The sequence below is a fragment of the Festucalex cinctus genome, chromosome 18, assembly GCF_051991245.1.
Source record: "Festucalex cinctus isolate MCC-2025b chromosome 18, RoL_Fcin_1.0, whole genome shotgun sequence".
In the NCBI taxonomy this organism is placed as follows: domain Eukaryota; kingdom Metazoa; phylum Chordata; class Actinopteri; order Syngnathiformes; family Syngnathidae; genus Festucalex; species Festucalex cinctus.
Genome location: NC_135428.1, coordinates 7,576,554 through 7,592,800, shown reverse-complemented (window position 1 = coordinate 7,592,800; position 16,247 = coordinate 7,576,554). Strand labels below are relative to the sequence as shown.

The 16,247-nt window shown below is 37.2% G+C and overlaps 2 protein-coding genes and 1 long non-coding RNA gene across 5 annotated transcripts; 1 reads left to right on the top strand and 2 right to left on the bottom strand.

Annotated features, from left to right (window-relative positions):
- Positions 1 to 265: 265 nt before the first annotated feature.
- Positions 266 to 6,292, bottom strand: fam76b (family with sequence similarity 76 member B). 2 transcript variants are annotated; one of them, XM_077504837.1, is made up of 10 exons: positions 5,698 to 6,292; positions 4,475 to 4,539; positions 4,328 to 4,382; positions 4,090 to 4,245; positions 3,845 to 4,020; positions 3,723 to 3,773; positions 3,035 to 3,112; positions 2,824 to 2,956; positions 2,652 to 2,753; positions 266 to 1,377 (listed from the first exon to the last, which is right to left on the bottom strand). In XM_077504837.1, the coding sequence occupies exons 1-10, from the start codon at positions 5,782 to 5,784 to the stop codon at positions 1,288 to 1,290; spliced, it is 993 nt and encodes a 330-aa protein (XP_077360963.1). In that variant the 5' UTR covers positions 5,785 to 6,292; the 3' UTR covers positions 266 to 1,287. The 2 variants fall into 2 exon arrangements, with proteins under 2 accessions (XP_077360963.1, XP_077360962.1); XM_077504836.1 differs by having other exon boundaries at positions 2,824 to 2,959; positions 5,698 to 6,225.
- LOC144006138 (uncharacterized) lies at positions 2,331 to 5,503 on the top strand. Its single transcript, XR_013279744.1, has 2 exons — positions 2,331 to 2,464; positions 3,916 to 5,503. It is a non-coding gene; the product is annotated as an uncharacterized LOC144006138 (long non-coding RNA).
- A 167-nt stretch (positions 6,293 to 6,459) lies between the features above and the next one.
- Positions 6,460 to 15,786, bottom strand: mtmr2 (myotubularin related protein 2). 2 transcript variants are annotated; one of them, XM_077504834.1, is made up of 16 exons: positions 15,580 to 15,786; positions 14,909 to 14,993; positions 14,795 to 14,818; positions 14,655 to 14,721; positions 14,482 to 14,576; positions 14,308 to 14,412; positions 13,865 to 13,969; positions 13,697 to 13,780; positions 12,075 to 12,224; positions 11,500 to 11,688; positions 11,238 to 11,423; positions 9,859 to 10,065; positions 9,253 to 9,345; positions 9,067 to 9,180; positions 8,746 to 8,922; positions 6,460 to 8,646 (listed from the first exon to the last, which is right to left on the bottom strand). In XM_077504834.1, the coding sequence occupies exons 1-16, from the start codon at positions 15,657 to 15,659 to the stop codon at positions 8,482 to 8,484; spliced, it is 1,926 nt and encodes a 641-aa protein (XP_077360960.1). In that variant the 5' UTR covers positions 15,660 to 15,786; the 3' UTR covers positions 6,460 to 8,481. The 2 variants fall into 2 exon arrangements, with proteins under 2 accessions (XP_077360960.1, XP_077360961.1); XM_077504835.1 differs by having other exon boundaries at positions 14,655 to 14,718.
- Positions 15,787 to 16,247: the final 461 nt, after the last annotated feature.

Below are 16,247 nucleotides of genomic sequence, written 5' to 3'. Positions count from 1 at the left end.
ATTCTACAAAACTGTCATTCTATTCAATTATGTCATCATGACTCTATGTTTTGATAATGTGCAATATAGTGCAGTTTTGTTTTTCCTTATCAGAATACACATTCGCTGGAATAGGCCGAACTCTCCCGCGATTGTCACACTAACGAACACAAATAATACGTGTATGATTTTTCACATTTTAAATACAATTTACCAAACTGCTCACTTTGGCCATGACTTCACTATTTGAGCAAGAGGGGGAAAAAACAGTCTGCTGGACAAATTGTTGGGAAACAGAAAAGAAGTTTAGCCAGTTTTAATTGTCTTTAAAACACTTGGTTTAGGGGAAAAATACAAAAGTGTTCTTTGACAGCACTGTATGAAACCAGCCCAATGAGAAGTGAAAGGAGTGTTTCTTTAAAAAGCATCATCTATAAATGATCATTAAAACTGGCCTCACCATACACATACTGTATTCACTAAAACAGATACAAGCAAGAGTTTAAATATACAACGGCTGACCCCAATGTAAATACATTTAAAAGAGCTTCTTAAAAAGAAAAGAAAAAAGAAATTAGAAAAAGGGGAATTAAAGAAGTCCAAAAAGGTATCCAGTGGTAAAATCATGCAGAATTACAATCATTCCACTGAAGTTAAAACAGCAAAGCCCTTTGGCTGTGCCTCTGTGAGAAATAGGGCAGCCAAGAGAGGTTTCCATCCAGAAGAGTTTCAACATATACTGATTGTTTCACAGTGTGTTACTGAGTGTTGTCTTGTTATCATCAGCAGCTCAGTTGTCACACTCCTCATGTTTGCATACATTGTAAAGAGTTGCGCAGTCTCTCCATTCAGGAGAACTCATCCTCCACAATCATTTAGAAAAATATAAGTAAGAGCTCTTGAAGAAAACCCCCAAATGTGGGATATTCTCATAGTATGTCGGGAAATAAAGAGGGAAAAAAGCTAAGAAATACAGTTGAATAAATAAAAATTTAAAAAAAGCGTGTAACATCTATAAAAAATCTGGTGGATTTGTTGATGCTTGTCACGCTTCTGTTTCACCCGGCAGTGCTAATAAATGAGGACTCAGTCCCACATCCAAGTTGCATTCTACAGTCCAGTGGAAAAAAAAGTCACCCAAAAATATCTTAAAATACATTGGTGTTTTGTAGAGAATTTGTTTGTTCTTTCTGGATTGACCACCAAAGAAGTGATTGATGCTGATGGTGAAGAGGGACCGCGAAAGGGAGACTTTCACAGTGGGAAAATGAAGTCGCTCCATGTTGGCACCCAAAGGTCGGCAAATTGTTACGGCAACAGCAGCGAACTTCCAGTCCGATCAAACTTTTTCCCTTTGGACAGCGCGGCCACTTGTTTCATCAGCTCTCTGTTCTTCGCCTGAGGAAATCAATTCAATAATTCAGAGTTATGGTCTGGTTTGAATAATAATATAAAAAAAGAAAAAGAAAAAAAGAAAAGCTGCAAACCCTGTTTATATTTTTTTGATAAAGTATTTCCATTTACCAATAAAATTTGTCCTAATTATGTACGGGCCTAAAGGGATACTTGACTCATTGGGCCATTGTCAGAAGTAAAAAGTTAATATTTTGTACAGACTTAATTTGATAACTTCATTATTTTTAATTTACAATTAATACCTTTAAAAACGTATTTTTCTTTTCCCACTTGCTGTCGACTGAAGATGACATCACCTGTGCTGAGGAAATAGGTCAGCAAACTGAGCCATGATTGGTCGTTACCTATTCATTATGTCATCTCCAGTCAACAAGTAGAAAAATTAGTTTTTAAAGGTAATAATTGTTCATGACATTATCACATTTATTGTTGAAAATATATCTTCATACTGTTGAAAATGGCTCAATGAGTCCCTTTAACTGTTTAATAAAAAAAGCAAACATTACAAAAAAAAAAAACAACAACCCACAAAGATCATTAAAAATGATTGAGATGTTGCAATTTGAGGATGCTACATTGGTGGTGTTCCACAAGGTTCTATATTAAGTCCACACATTTTTACGCAATAATCAACATAAATGTCAAAATCCAAATGTTCTTTTCTCTGTATTTCTCATTGGCAGCCATGCGACTCAGTGGGTGTGACTGCAACAAATATCCGTGACCAAACATGGTTCAAATAGGGCTTTAAAATTATTAATTTTATATTCGATACATACGTTTTTGTGTATCAGTGTTTGCATCCAACTTACTTAATAGTTGATTTTTTTGTTTTTTTGCAATCATCATTGTCATCATAGAACAAAATCATATCACGTGTTTCACTTTATGATACTCTTAGTGACACGTATCCCTTTGTGCGGGTGCTACAAGATTGTAGAAGTATTCTGCCAATAGTGATGTACTCTCTTACAGTATAATATGCTTTGGAAAACAAGAGCATCTGGTTTGCTGGACAGAAACATGCATGTGACTCACACTAATTACAGCAACTTCAATTAGTGTAATGGTGAGTTGTAGTTTTAATTATTTGTTTTTATTTGATTCTGAACTTGCCTGTTGAAATAATTGATTATAGTTGACTACAAATATGTTTTGTCATTCGATCTCTGATATATACATTACTGGTAAGGCTTTGGACCTCTGGCATTTAGGAACTAATTTCTGATATGTAGTAAATTAATTGTGTCCATTACCTGCTGCTGTTCCATCGACTCTTTGTGTGCTTTCTCCATTTGGTTCATCTTGACTCTCATGTTGGACTCTTGGTACTGAAAGTCTGCTTTTAGCTCTGTTAGCTAAAGCCAAAACTGACAGTCAGCATTGTAAACATACAAGCTGCTTCAAATAACGAGGATGATAACCAACCTTTCGTTCCTTGTCGAGTATGGTCTGATCCCTCTGCTGCAGCAGTCTTTTTAGTGACATAACCTCTTCTTTCAGTTGGCTGATGAGAATGAAGTTGTCAGTTCCTCCTGAATCCATGGATTGGGTGATGGAACTACTGTTTAAGAGACAGACTGTTAATAAGAAACGTCAACATGGCAAAGGAATTTAGCCAAAAAAGGGATGAGCATACCTGTCACCATTTGATGGCTTCATCTCCAGTTTTGGTTTCTTCTTTGGGGTCTCTTTTTGGATTGAAGATGATTTATGGCTGTAGAAAACAAAAGATCATAAAATTACTATCGTAGGGGCATTAATGTGTAAATTGTGAGTTAATTTTAAGTTCCTTTAATGCCACTGATTTTTTTTTTTTTTTAAATGCACGATTAATGAAAATCCTGTAGTGGGGTAATTCTAGTCACAACGCAGCAGAGATGTCCACGTCAAAATTTAGCAGCAATGAATGTAATAATAATGCATATTTTTGTGATGACTGGGGTCAAGTTGTATTTTACAATTTTAAAAATGCGTAGAATTTCACAAGTGACTTCATGTAAAGATTAGACAACTGTTAATATGAAAAGAAAAATGCACTGAAATGTCTTACAAATGTAATTATGCCATCTAGTGGCAGAAAAAAATTACCTCAACACAAATCAACATCACACTTTGTTTTTGAACAAAGAACAAACAACGACGACGACTCTGTAATGACAATTTACAAGTCTCGAGCCCGAGTCCTCAGAACTGGGAGGCAGACGTGCGAACCAGTCAGCCCACAGATTGAAGTCATGCGATTACAGTAATTAAGATTAAAATTTTAATTGCCCGACATCCCTAGTTGATACGTTTGGCAAATTAATCAAAACGGAAAACGTTACCTCTGCTTCCACAATCCTTGCTCCTGCTCAGGACTCAAGCTCCCACTCAGTCTGCGAAAGACAAATAAATGGGCTTAAACGGTAAATTGGGCAAAACAAAACCAAAAATGTAGTCAGCGTACTTGTGGTGAGAGCTGCTGTGTCTTTGCTGTTGATGGTGGTGCTGCCTCGAGTGATGGTCTTTCTCATTCAGGGACGAGGAGTTAGCGGAGCCGAAGCCTTTCCTCTGCTCCTTGGTTTTTTGCAGAACGCGACGATAGGACAGAGTGCAGAGCCAGCACAGCAGCTTTCCGTCCACCTGTGGGACAAGATGGACTCATAAGACGCAGCCCACTTTAATCAAAAACATTTATTACGGCGCGCTAACCTTTCTCCTGCCTTCCTCCTTGCGGTCAAAGGCACACTGCTGTTTGCACTGCTCGCAGGTTTGAGGTGGCCCGTATTTCTTTTCCGAGTTTGTACAACGTTGGCACTTTGTCCCAATAAACGCTGCAATAATGTTACAGTATTGACAAGGTTTGGGCTGCAGAGGAAAGAAGGACGGAAAGTTAGAATTATTCGTGTGTATAAAAGGTGAAATTGGAGCATGTTAAGTTGCAACTTACTGTTCCAAACTGTTTGACGTTCTGGGCACATTTCTTGCAGATGGTATTGGTTTTACTGTCAAATATAAACACACATTAAAACAAACCCAGAGAGAAATAATGCAACACTATAATAGAACGGATAAAGCCTCCGAATTAGTGGATCACCTTTCCTGCTGAAACTCAGATCTGCAGTAGGTGCATTTCACGATTGGGTGTGCGATGCGACACTCCTGAAGAGAGAAAACAAGCGTCAAATATTGTCGCTCAATCAGACACTAGTAATAAGACCACCTGATCAGAAATCAGTAGTTTGCAACTTGTCTAGATTTTGTCATGTTACAACCACAAATGTAATATTTTATTGGGATTTCATGTGACAGACCAACACAAAATGGCAATTAATTATGAACAAGACAATTCTTTTTTTTTTTTTTACATTGTTCTTTTGTTGTGTCTGGAAGAGCTTTGAAAATTTTCTTTTATGTCTGGAAGAGCTTTGAAAATGTTCTTTTGTTGTATGTCTGGAAGAGCTTTGAAATTTTCTACACAAACATTTTTGCTCATTCTTCCTCCTAAGTCAAAATTTGATCACAAGATTCAATGAACAGTAATTTTCAGGTCTTGCAAATGTAAACACTTGCAGAGATTTATAGAAAAAAAGTGTTGCATATTGACCGGTAACCCTTCGCACTACTCAAGTAGTTACGAAATAGCTATCAAGTTTCAAAAAGGTCCGTGACCCATGGACTTTTGGAGGTGTGATTAATTCTTAAGTATTAAGTATTTCCTTTTATGATTGCCGAAACATTTTTACATTAGAAAAAAAAAAATCAAAGAAACATAAGAAAAGAAACAATGTAATGACTCGATGCAAAACCTGAGCCTGTAGTGAAGTTTTTTTTTTTTTTTTTATAATTGAAGTAGCAGCAGAGTTACTTACAAGTGTTACCTTCTGCCATTAAGTGAAAAGTGTTTAAGTTCTGCCTGTCACTATACGTGGATAGATGAACAAAGATACATTATTTGTACTAAATATTTTCAGATCAGAATAAATGTTGTGAATTTGGTGCCACAGCAGTAGTTGGGAATGCAAGTTTGAGCACATCCTTAGGAATTACTCAAACTTTACTAGTTTCTTCAATGCAATCATGCATATTGTGAATAATAGGAATAAAAATTGATGTTGACACTCTAGTTTGTTGCAGAACATTTATTTTTTTGCATGCTGGCCTGATGATGTTTTTATTATTACTACATTAGTGTCTTTTTATTGTTTGAAAAAAAAAAGGAAAAAAAAAAAGGTCATGTAGCTCAGGGAAGCTCAAGTTTACCGACCAGGTAATAACCATGCTTTTCCTGCAGACTGTTATGCTTACAGAGATACAAACCTTGCACAGCTGCTGGCCTTGCGACAGCTCCTCGAACGGGTACCGCTGGTTACACTTTGTACAGGCGTACAGAGCCGACGTTGCCATTCTCGCCCCACTATTGTCACCAACCTAAACGAGCTAAAGCAGTCCAGCGGTAAAGTGACCGGATTAAGGGCGCTATTATCTAAACTGGCACTGGCTAACTGGAACGAAGAATACGCGCACAATGTGATGGCAACTACACATCACCAGCTAATGCTAGCTAGCACAGCAAAACACTATAGGAGGAAGCTGTGAGGGAGCCGAAGAACAATAAACTATAAATGTGATCCTGTCCGCTCGACCACCACGTGACCAGACTGGTTTACGTCTATGAATTATTGCGCCCTGTAAAACTAGCAACGATTTTAAAAGCAATCTGGAAAATGTTTCAAGTTTCCAGTGTTCTCACAGATGGTTTTTCCTGTTTTCCTTCTCTCTTTTCGTACCGAGCCGTCGTCCTCATGTCAGCGGAAGTGGCCGATGACGTCACAGTAAGACCGGAAGGATGACATCCGAGTTCATTTTTTCAAATACAGCCAATCACATTACCGAATTTTGTGACGCTAATCTCGTCATTTAGAAGAAGAAAACTCAAAAATAAAAATAAAAACATCAAAAATCAAAATGATACCTGTACGCCAGCGCAGTTTGCCCAATCATAGCAATGTTTCTTCACCCTTAATTCTTGTACCAGCAAAAACAAAAGCAACCGGCAATTTCACAAAACATGACAACAGATTAAAGATCCAAAAGTTATTTTTTAATACAATTAACATTGCTCTTAGTTACAGTGAAAATTTCAGGTAATAAGTTTAACATTAAGAAGTGCTTAGAGCACTGCAGCCAAGTACAAGCCCTTTTAAATGTTGCTACATGACAGAATAATACAAAACAAAATCTGTTAAAAGGGGAACTAATACCCCAAAGCACATGCTATAAAAAATGCACAACATAAAGCATCAAACCTGAGATTATTAGCACAAATGTCCTCTGAGTTTGTACTATCGTGAGAGAAACTCACAGCTAAAAATATTTCATTCCAGGTTACCTTATGACATGCAATCATAATAGTTTTTTTTTTTTTTTTTTTTTTTTTTAATAGCGGTTTTGGACAAGGCACATAATCTTTCAGATTTCTTCAACTGGATGTTGTGATGCAAATTATGAGCTATATAACACATTGTGCTGAATATCATTGTGTATATTGCCAGCTACGCCCAGCCCCCCCACACATACACTTTACAATTCTGAGGAAATGGCCCCTCTTGTGTGATTCCCTGGGAACAAGCAAAGCACGTCTAAAACTGAAAATAGGTCTATAGATTATTTATGAAAAATAAATAATGTTGCCTTAAATGGCACATTATGATAAAAGACTAAACATTTGGTCACAAACTACAAGGACAGGTTTGAAAAACAAATAAATTTCATTTTCACAACACAAAAGTGGAATTTTGACGTCAAAATAACCATTAGCCAGTGAAAGCCTTTACAATTAGTATTTTCTTTGTCAGAATAGGACAGTAACTTTTCTCATGTAGTGTGTATGTCATAAATATCTTACTAGTAGGGATGGGTACTGAAGACGGTACTTTTTGTGGCATGCACCGATTTGGGTCGGTACTTCCGAGCACCGATTCACGTAAAATAAAACGGTGCCACGTTTCGGTTCTGAAGCACGTCTTTCAAAGTTGTGAACTTGTGACTGTGTGGCAGTGGAAGAGAAGACAATTTTCCATGGTGCACTTGAACGCAACATTACACGTGCACCAAGTCAAGTCAGCGTACTGACGTCATCCACTCGTGCAGGACTTCATGCACTAAAATAGATTTTCCGGTTTTAGAAACGAGCGAGGTTTTCGTGGCACTAAGCCTAAGAAATAGTTTCATCCAATAATCAATTTCAACACAATTATTCTCTTCATGTCATATCCTCTTCCAACCGTCTTTATATATATATATATATATATATATATATATATATATATATATATATATATAGATATAAACATCAATTATTATTACTGTTGTTCATTGCAAAGGACTTTTATTCACACTTTGTTTTTTGGAATATTACGTTTATTAATTATACTTCAGTAATTGCAAAATGTTAAACCTTTATTTTTACTATTCCTCTCTGGCTCATTTGAATTAAATGTTATTTTATTTTTTAATTTGTCAAGTTTTATATATTGAAAGGTAATTGTTAAAATGATTTTAACAAGATTTATTATTAAATAAACAATGATGAACATTTATCCATCCATCCATCCATTTTCTTGACCGCTTATTGCTCACAAGAGTTGTGGGGGGTGCTGGAGCCTATCTCAGCTGGCTTTGGGCAGTAGGCAGGGTATACCCTGAACCGGTTGCCAGCCAATTGATGAACATTTACTACCGCCCAAATAAATAAATTAATTAATAAAATTTGCCAAAAAATTAAAAAGAGAGAGAGAGTACAAAAGTACCAAAAATTGGTACCATTGAAGTACATGTATCAATTCCCAGGTACAGAGTATTGGAACAGTACCGGTTCAAATGTGAAAGGTACCCATCCCTACTTACTAGAGTAACATTTTAATATATCAAAACCCAACAATACTGATTGGTGGTCAGTCAATGTGATAAATGGTGTTCAATATCCTTACAAGTCTGTTGAAAGCACACACACTGCTCAATTATTAGATTAAGAAGCTATTAGGAGTGTTTTCTTTTAAGTTATATTCGCGTGACGAATGTCACCTGCCTCTGAGAAGGTAGTCAAACAAAGGTCTGCACTGGCGTGATGGACCGTGTTGGAGAGCCCGCCCGCTCTGAGGAAGAGGACGCGGAACGATTGGTCACCTCTCGCTGCAGCTCGTCCACCCTCTTCTGCAGCTCAGCGCGTTTTGCCAGCAGTTCCTTGTGCCGCTGATGAACAGGTTCCTGGAATAAAAAATAAAAAAAACAGCTAACGCATAGAGCATTTTATTTGGGGACACTTAAAGTCAGGTCTTACGTAGCTCATAAACGGGTAACTCTTACCTGAGGCCTCATACGAGGGTTCCAACGTATGTAGTAGCCCACCCAGAGCTCCAGGTGCCGTAAGCTGACGACAGGGAACAGTACGTGATTGGAGAAATTTACGTACAAAGGATTGGTAAACTCCTCCAGCTGACTGTTAATGTACGACCATAAGGACACCGTCCTCTTTGGAATCTCCTGTGAAACACAAGAAACACATTATTCTGTCCCAATAAACATTATCAGATGTATTATACATAAATACTGGAATTTCCATTCATTTCAATGGGGATATGTCTAACCACTGCACAAAAGGTTTCATGGAAAACTGAATGCACGTACTTCCTTCAGTCGCTGCTGTTCGCTGTTACAAAGGAACGTCCCGAACAAGCAGCTGTACAGATGGTCCAAGATGGTCACCAGGAAGAATTCGTTAAACTCAAAAGCTGCAGGAAACTAAAGCAAACAGTTATTGTGTCATGACTGATAGTCCTTCAAAAATTTGACACAGGCGACAAAGCTTTTCACCTGTCGAGTCAACTGCCACACACAGTCGACAAACTGTATAAAAACAGGTGAGCGATCTGCGTCTGTGTGGTTCTTATCGCCGTGGCCGATGCGCTGAAAGGCAAAGACGTCTGCATTTAAAAGAGAGCTCACCGTAACTGTGGGAATGCTGAAGCGTTCCACACTTTTTTGCCGCGTAATATCTCCCACATAATACTTCCAATTTATACTGTTCAAATTTCAACTAGCTTCAAAAATTGACGCCTCCTGGGGTATATATCGTCTAATTCCACATTGCTGATAGTATTTGCACAATTTAACATTTAATATCAACTTTTACCCATTCATTTTCAATGGGAGAGACATTGAACTTTTTCTAAGTATCACTTTCCACGCCCACTTCAAAACATATAACTTAGCATCATTACCAGGTGTCTGATACTGCTCGGTGGCACAGTTGGTAAAGTGCATTGTCTAGTAACCAGGAGGTCATAATTTATCTCTCAATTTACTTCATAAGCATTCCACATGCATTCAAAATCTTAGCATTCAGCTTTCAGCATTCCCACGCAATTTCTCCAGCAATTGCACTTAGTCTAGTTTATGAAGTGTGTGTAACACATTTACCAGCTGGAAACGGTGTCCGAAGCTGAGCCATTCTTTCTCCAGCAGCACCTGGAATCCACGAATGGTACGGTAGTAACCGTCCAGCATGAGCATGGCCAGTGAGGTGAGCTGCGCTGTGCGGTCCCAGCCGTCGCTGCAGTGCACTAGCACGGACGTTTTGCCAGACTCTACCTTGTCTGCAATGCGGAGCGCTCCTGCCAGGATCAACTACAAAACACAACTGCTGTCAACACTTGAAATACATACGCAGTCTAAAAAGTTTACACACCCCTGCAAAAAATGGCAGGTTTTAGTGATCTATATACCTCTGGCTCACTGTGGATCTCTAAAAAAAAATGGTACATTAATATTTTTTACATATATATTTTAGATATTCTTTAAATGAAATGAATTAGATGCAAAAAAATGAACAATAATCCAAAACATTAGTACAAATTTTTTACGTTAGAAAAAGAGAGAACGCTAGATGAAAGCGTTTTTAAAAATGACCTAATAATGTTAAGTGACCATAAATATTATCATAAAATGTCCATGAAATTGCCAAAAATGTCAGAGAATTGAATAAAAAATAAAAAATGTGACTGCAACGTGAATGAACAAATCAGATATGCCCCTTCAACCTGAGATATTAAATATTGTGAATGATTGACAAGTGCAATATGCGGATAATTCTAAGGTTACCCTGCATGTTTGGTTTGATTTTATTGAACATATAAATGCAATGCAAAAAAAGTGAATAAAATAAAATGTAAAAATAAAAATTTTCAAAAAGTAGTCATAAAATGTCCAAAAACAAAAGAAGGCAGAACATTACCATAAAATGTCAGAATTGCCAACAAAGTCATAAAATAGATTTTAAGAAAATGTTGAAAAAGTAACCATGAAATGTCCCCCCAAAAAAAAGAAATCCCAAAAATTACCATAAAATGTCCACAAATGCCCAAAATTTGACAGAAAGTTCTATAATTGCATGAAAAACAAAAGTATGAAATATTACAAAAAATAAAAAATAAATAATCCAAAAACGGAAGACGAACGTTAGAAGAAAATGAATGTCTAAGTATTGGATTCTGCATATTTTTCCGTTTTGGTGCAGCTCTAATTAGCTCTTGGGCCCTCAGTACGTTCTAACACTAACACACTGTTTTGTTCATCATTTTAAAAGATGCTGACACCTGAGCTATATGTTCCGCTCAATTGGAAAAAAAATAAAAATAAATATTGGTATAATGTCGCTGCACAAGTCAAGTCAAAATGGCTTTTTAACAACTTTTGTTCCACAATTGCAAACTCTGACAAAGAGCACTGTTAAATATTTTATTCTTGTACCTTATTCCCAATAGTTTTGCATAATTGGAGTAGCACATCATTTGTCTCACCTTGATGTGCTCGAGCCAGTGAGTGGACTCCAGATTTGAAAGCCAGTGGGAATCCTCAATGTTGGGGTAAACAATATCCTTCAGCTTGCGGAGCGACTCTCTCATTACGTGGATGTTGTGAATATCCAAGAACACCAACTCAGCATTTTGATAAGCATCCTCGCTTTCATATCCGCCACCTTTCATCTAAAGGACGGAAAAAAAGTGGAAATATGAAGGTTGACCATTTGTTTATGACTATTTTCCTAAACACGGGACAGACCTTGTTAGCAGCAGCATTAACACTGGGTCGAGCATCAAAAATGAAGAGTTTATGTGACTGGGCGTTAGCATCCATGATTGACTGCAGGTATTTTTCATCCTCTTTGCTCCGTTTGCCGTTCACCCCGACCATGGGCTGACTGCAACGTGTCACTGTTGCCTGACTCTCTGGATGGATCCAGGACAGCACCTAGGAAAAATATTGGTTCAAGATACTCACAAAATGGGAATATTCTCCTGTGTGTTTAAAGGTGAAGCTAAGTCAAACATTTTCTTCTCAATAGTCTAAACAAGGTATTCGGATTAATATTAGCTTGTGAACATAACGTGGCCAAACCCAGGAACCTTTAATGTGATGTCATTTTCATGTGGCAAAATGGCCGCCCCTTGAGATGGCTAAAAATTATTTTTCTGCCTAATTCATATTCCACAAACACAATATTACACTACAATAGCGTGTTAAGACTAGAGGGGGTGCAGAGAAGAAAACTTTTAACTTGACTTCCCCTTTATGTCAGAATTTGCCCCCAAACCAGCTGCATTGATGATGATGATGTTGATGATGATGATACTCACAGGTATCCTTCCTTTGGCCCGGAAAGCTGCTACTCTCTTTAGCTCCTCATCTGGAATGTTGACCGGAACGGCCATAGTTGATGGGTATGTGTCACACAATTCGTAATGATCATTTACCTTTGTAATCCTCCAACTTTCATTTGGAATGCCCTACATGACACACAAGCAATCAACGTTATAAGGTCTCGGACAATTTACTAAAGCCTTTCCTGTATGTTGACTTCTGTGATTTTTGCAATTCCATTTTTAAATGATCTAAATGGATAAGACACCACTCCCCCCCCCCTTTTTTGTGTGTGTGTGTCAACACCTAACATCACTAGTATGAGAACCTAGGTCACACTTAGATCAGGGGTCGGCAACCTTTACTGTCAAAAGAGCCATTTTAGGCCAATTAAATAACAACAAATTTATCTGGAGCCACAAAACCGAAACAGTGTTAGTCTAATGTACTGAGGGCCCAAGAGCTAATTAGAGCTGTACCATAACAGGAAAAAATATGAAGCATCCAATTTGGAGAGATTCATTTTCTTCTACCTCTCATCATCCGTTTCTTTTTTTTTCTTTTTTTTTGGTGTAATTCTTGTCAACATTCTGACATTCTTGGCAATTTAATGAAGATATGGTCATTGTCTGCCCTTTTTTGGACATTTTTTGGCTTTTTTTTTTTTTTTTTTTTTTTTACATTTGTTCCTACCTTTTTGATATCTATTTAAATGATATTTTTTGGGGTAATTTTGTGGACATTTTATGGTATTTTTGGGATTTCTTTTGTTTTTTTTGGCCATCTTATTGTTACTTTTTAAAGTTTTCTTTTCTGCTTTTTCAAAAATAAATTATCTGACTTTTTTGGCAATTTTGTTTATATTATATGGTCATTTTCAGGATTCTTCTTTTGTCTTTGGAAATTTTATAGCTACTTTTTTAACGGTTTCTTTTCTACCTTTTTTAGAAAGAATAAAATAATTTTGTGCCTTTTTTTTTTTTTGCAATTCCAAAGACATTCTATGGTAATTTTTTACCTCTCTTATTTTGTTTTGGACATTTTATGGTTACTTTTTGAATGTTTTCTTTTCTGGCTTTTTTAAAATAACATTTCTGACTTTTTTTTGGGGGGGGGGGGGATTTTGTGTACATTATATGGGATTTTCTGGTCACTTTTAAGATGTTTACTTTTTTGTTCTTTTTAACTTTCTTCTTCTGACAACTTTCAATTCACATTCTATTTTTTTTTATATTTAATTATTCACTGTGTATCGTAATCATTAATTTAAAGAATATTTGATCTAAAAAATATATATTAATTTCTACTATATTTTTTTAAGAGATACACAGAGATCCATAGGAGAGGGATGAAAGAGCCACATGTGACTCCAGAGCCGCAGGTTGCAGACCCCAACTTAAGACTATGCTATTGTCTTATGACTGGTTGACAACGTGATGATATCTTCCTTGAAAAAAAATGCAGTTTATCCTCCATTAGCTTTGCATCACACTGCTTAAATGTCACTCTCTAACAGACATTGCCTTAGAAAGATAAATCACCCTGGTCTTAACTGTTCTAAATCACATATCGTATTGAGCTATATTGAATTGCTTTTACAGAAATTATTCTGCAATACCTGTCTTTTGTATTCAGCAACTGCGTCATACACCTTCCATCCATTCTCTGGAAACACTTGTCCATACTCAAAGGCAAATATTTGCTGTGGAGAGTAGGTGGAAATTTATCAGTTAGTGGGTGGCTACAAGCTCCAAAGGGACACCAACATGGTTGATATATCACTCACCAGTCCAGTGGAGACAGGAAAGGCGAATTTCATCAGCACTTCAAAAATTGACTTCCTGAGGGTGTCATCCATTTGTTTGTGTGCAAATCGCAGATTGCGCATATCCTGCGGAGAGCAAGCAGGTCATGGTCATACGCATGACTCAGCAGCAGCATACAAATATGAGCACCTTGCGTGGTGTTATAGTGAACAAGATTTGTCTTCACCCCATTTCCAAACGACATCACTTTCCATTACAACCATAGTAATAAAAATGTTCCGAAATTAAATACCACTCTGACTGTGTCCTTCCGAATTTAGCATTGTTATCTGTGACAGCTCTTGTATTGGATTTCATTAGCTTGTGATAGGTTGCCTAATGAAGTAATACAGCAAGTCTTCTTTGTCGACATCTCAGCTAATATCAATGCGCTATGACCACACTTGTGCCACTGCTGACTCACCTTGCAGACGAGGCCATAGGACACATCGCCTCGGCTTGATGCACTGCCAATCTTCTCCACACGACTCACAACTCCAAGTGGCAGATCCAGTATAAAAGAGGGCTCCTAAAAAGTTATTAAGTAATTGCTTTGTCCATATTTTGTATGGTGTGAAAGATGAATGAAACGTCATACCCTGTCCATGCAGTTGAAGAACAGTCTATAGTTGCTAACTGTCACTATTCCACGCACTGCTCCGGTGAAAGGACAGAAATAGGTGACGTCTTGAGCTGTAAAATTAAATCATTATTAAATCACTTTAAGAGTTGAGTACAAAAGAAACATACAATAAACACTCATAGTCATACCCATATCTTGCACAACTTCATTTGGAAGCAACTGTAGTTCCTCTTTATCAGAATCTCTAAAAACCTGCTGAAGGCATAAGAAAATTAGGAGTGAAGAAGAACTGTTCAAGTTATAGCCATAATTCTGGGCTTCTTTCTACCTTTGCATGAGTTTTTGGCTTGACCTAAAAATAGAAAATAGTTTCAGGTCAGTTATGTGATGATTTGAGGTTAATGAGGATTCATGGATTAACTCCATTCTGTTCTATACAAACCCTGATTTCTGGGGAAAACTGTGCCGAGGTGGCCGTCTCAGACAACATGGCAGAGGAACTTTTAACATGGGCCGAACGCTCAGAGCTGTCAAGAGATAATGTTTCCTTTTACAATGCAGATATTCTGAAATCAAGTGTTAGAGATGCATTTAATTGTCAGTTAAGGTTTCAAAAGTCACAGTTGGACACTACTAAAACAGACAATCACACAAGTGCAGTAGGTAGGATGGTTAAATAATTTGAGTGTTAAGTATTGTTACATGGAAACACAATCATTGACTGGTACTTATCGATATAGATTGAATTCAACATAATCGTTTCACATTAGTTGATTGGACTTCCTTCATCTGCTACAAATATTCGGTAGTCCAATAACTAAAACATAATATTGATTTTTGACAGCCCCATGTAGGCAAACGGAAACTTGCTGTTAATGTTTTATGTTACGTTTGTTTTGTTGTGTTTCTGTAAAGCGATTTGTGACAGTTAAAGCTGTTTGAAAGCTAGATATAAATAAAGACGACCCGACATCTACTTGTGGTTTATTACTTAGCGCTAAAAGCTTCAAGCTTATTTTATGATAGCAGGAACAACTTTCAGTTATTTAGAAAAAACATAGAAGTAATATTTTTGCGAGGTGCAAAACTTTTAGCTAGCTTAACCAACGCTACCTGGACAATGAATCGACACTCGGATGCCGAGAAGAGGATTGCTTCGAGCCCAAACTGTCGACACTTCCAGTCTTCTCCATGTTATTCTGTTCTTTTTTTGTTGACGTATAACAATCGGTAGCTGCAATGTAGCTAGAAGGGTATTTAATCCCCCACTAGAATACTAAAACCCTATCAACAAAATGAAGCTGCCATGTTTTCCCAGCAGCCTGAATCGGCGATGGAGAACTAGCACTGCAGCGCCTCCTTTTGAACAAAATAAGACTTGCAGGAAAAAAAAAATCAATACAATTTTACACTAATTCTAAATCTCTTTAGCATTGGGTGCTAAAATAACTAATACTCACATACACAATCCAATTCACAAAACAAATGTCAGGTTATTGTAAAACGTTTCCCACCAGTTGTGTGACCTACAAACTGTACATGTTCTGGCATTTTGTTTGCAAGCAGAAGCCTGAAAATGTTGTGCTTTGAAATTGCTCATAACTCCCTCTACTTCAAGTAAGGTTGAAGTTATAGCTGAAGAAAAACAGCCCCACGGTATGATACTGCCACCACCATGCTTCACTTATCATGGCGTTAATTCTTTTATTGTTGTATTTGCACCCAACATCCATCTCTTTTGGTATTAGGCAAAACACCCCAACCTTGTTCTCCTCAGCCCA

Coding starts and splice junctions, on each gene's coding strand:
- mtmr2 (XM_077504834.1), bottom strand. CDS start 15,659: ATGGAGAAGACTGGAAGTGTCGACAGTTTGGGCTCGAAGCAATCCTCT. Junction 14,413..14,481: donor TCTTCAACTGCATGGACAGG/GTATGACGTTTC, acceptor ATAACTTTTTAG/GAGCCCTCTTTTATACTGGA. Junction 9,181..9,252: donor TGTGGCAGTTGACTCGACAG/GTGAAAAGCTTT, acceptor TGTTTGCTTTAG/TTTCCTGCAGCTTTTGAGTT.
- fam76b (XM_077504836.1), bottom strand. CDS start 5,784: ATGGCAACGTCGGCTCTGTACGCCTGTACAAAGTGTAACCAGCGGTAC. Junction 4,540..5,697: donor AAGGCCAGCAGCTGTGCAAG/GTTTGTATCTCT, acceptor TTCTCTCTTCAG/GAGTGTCGCATCGCACACCC. Junction 3,774..3,844: donor CACAGCAGCTCTCACCACAA/GTACGCTGACTA, acceptor TGTCTTTCGCAG/ACTGAGTGGGAGCTTGAGTC.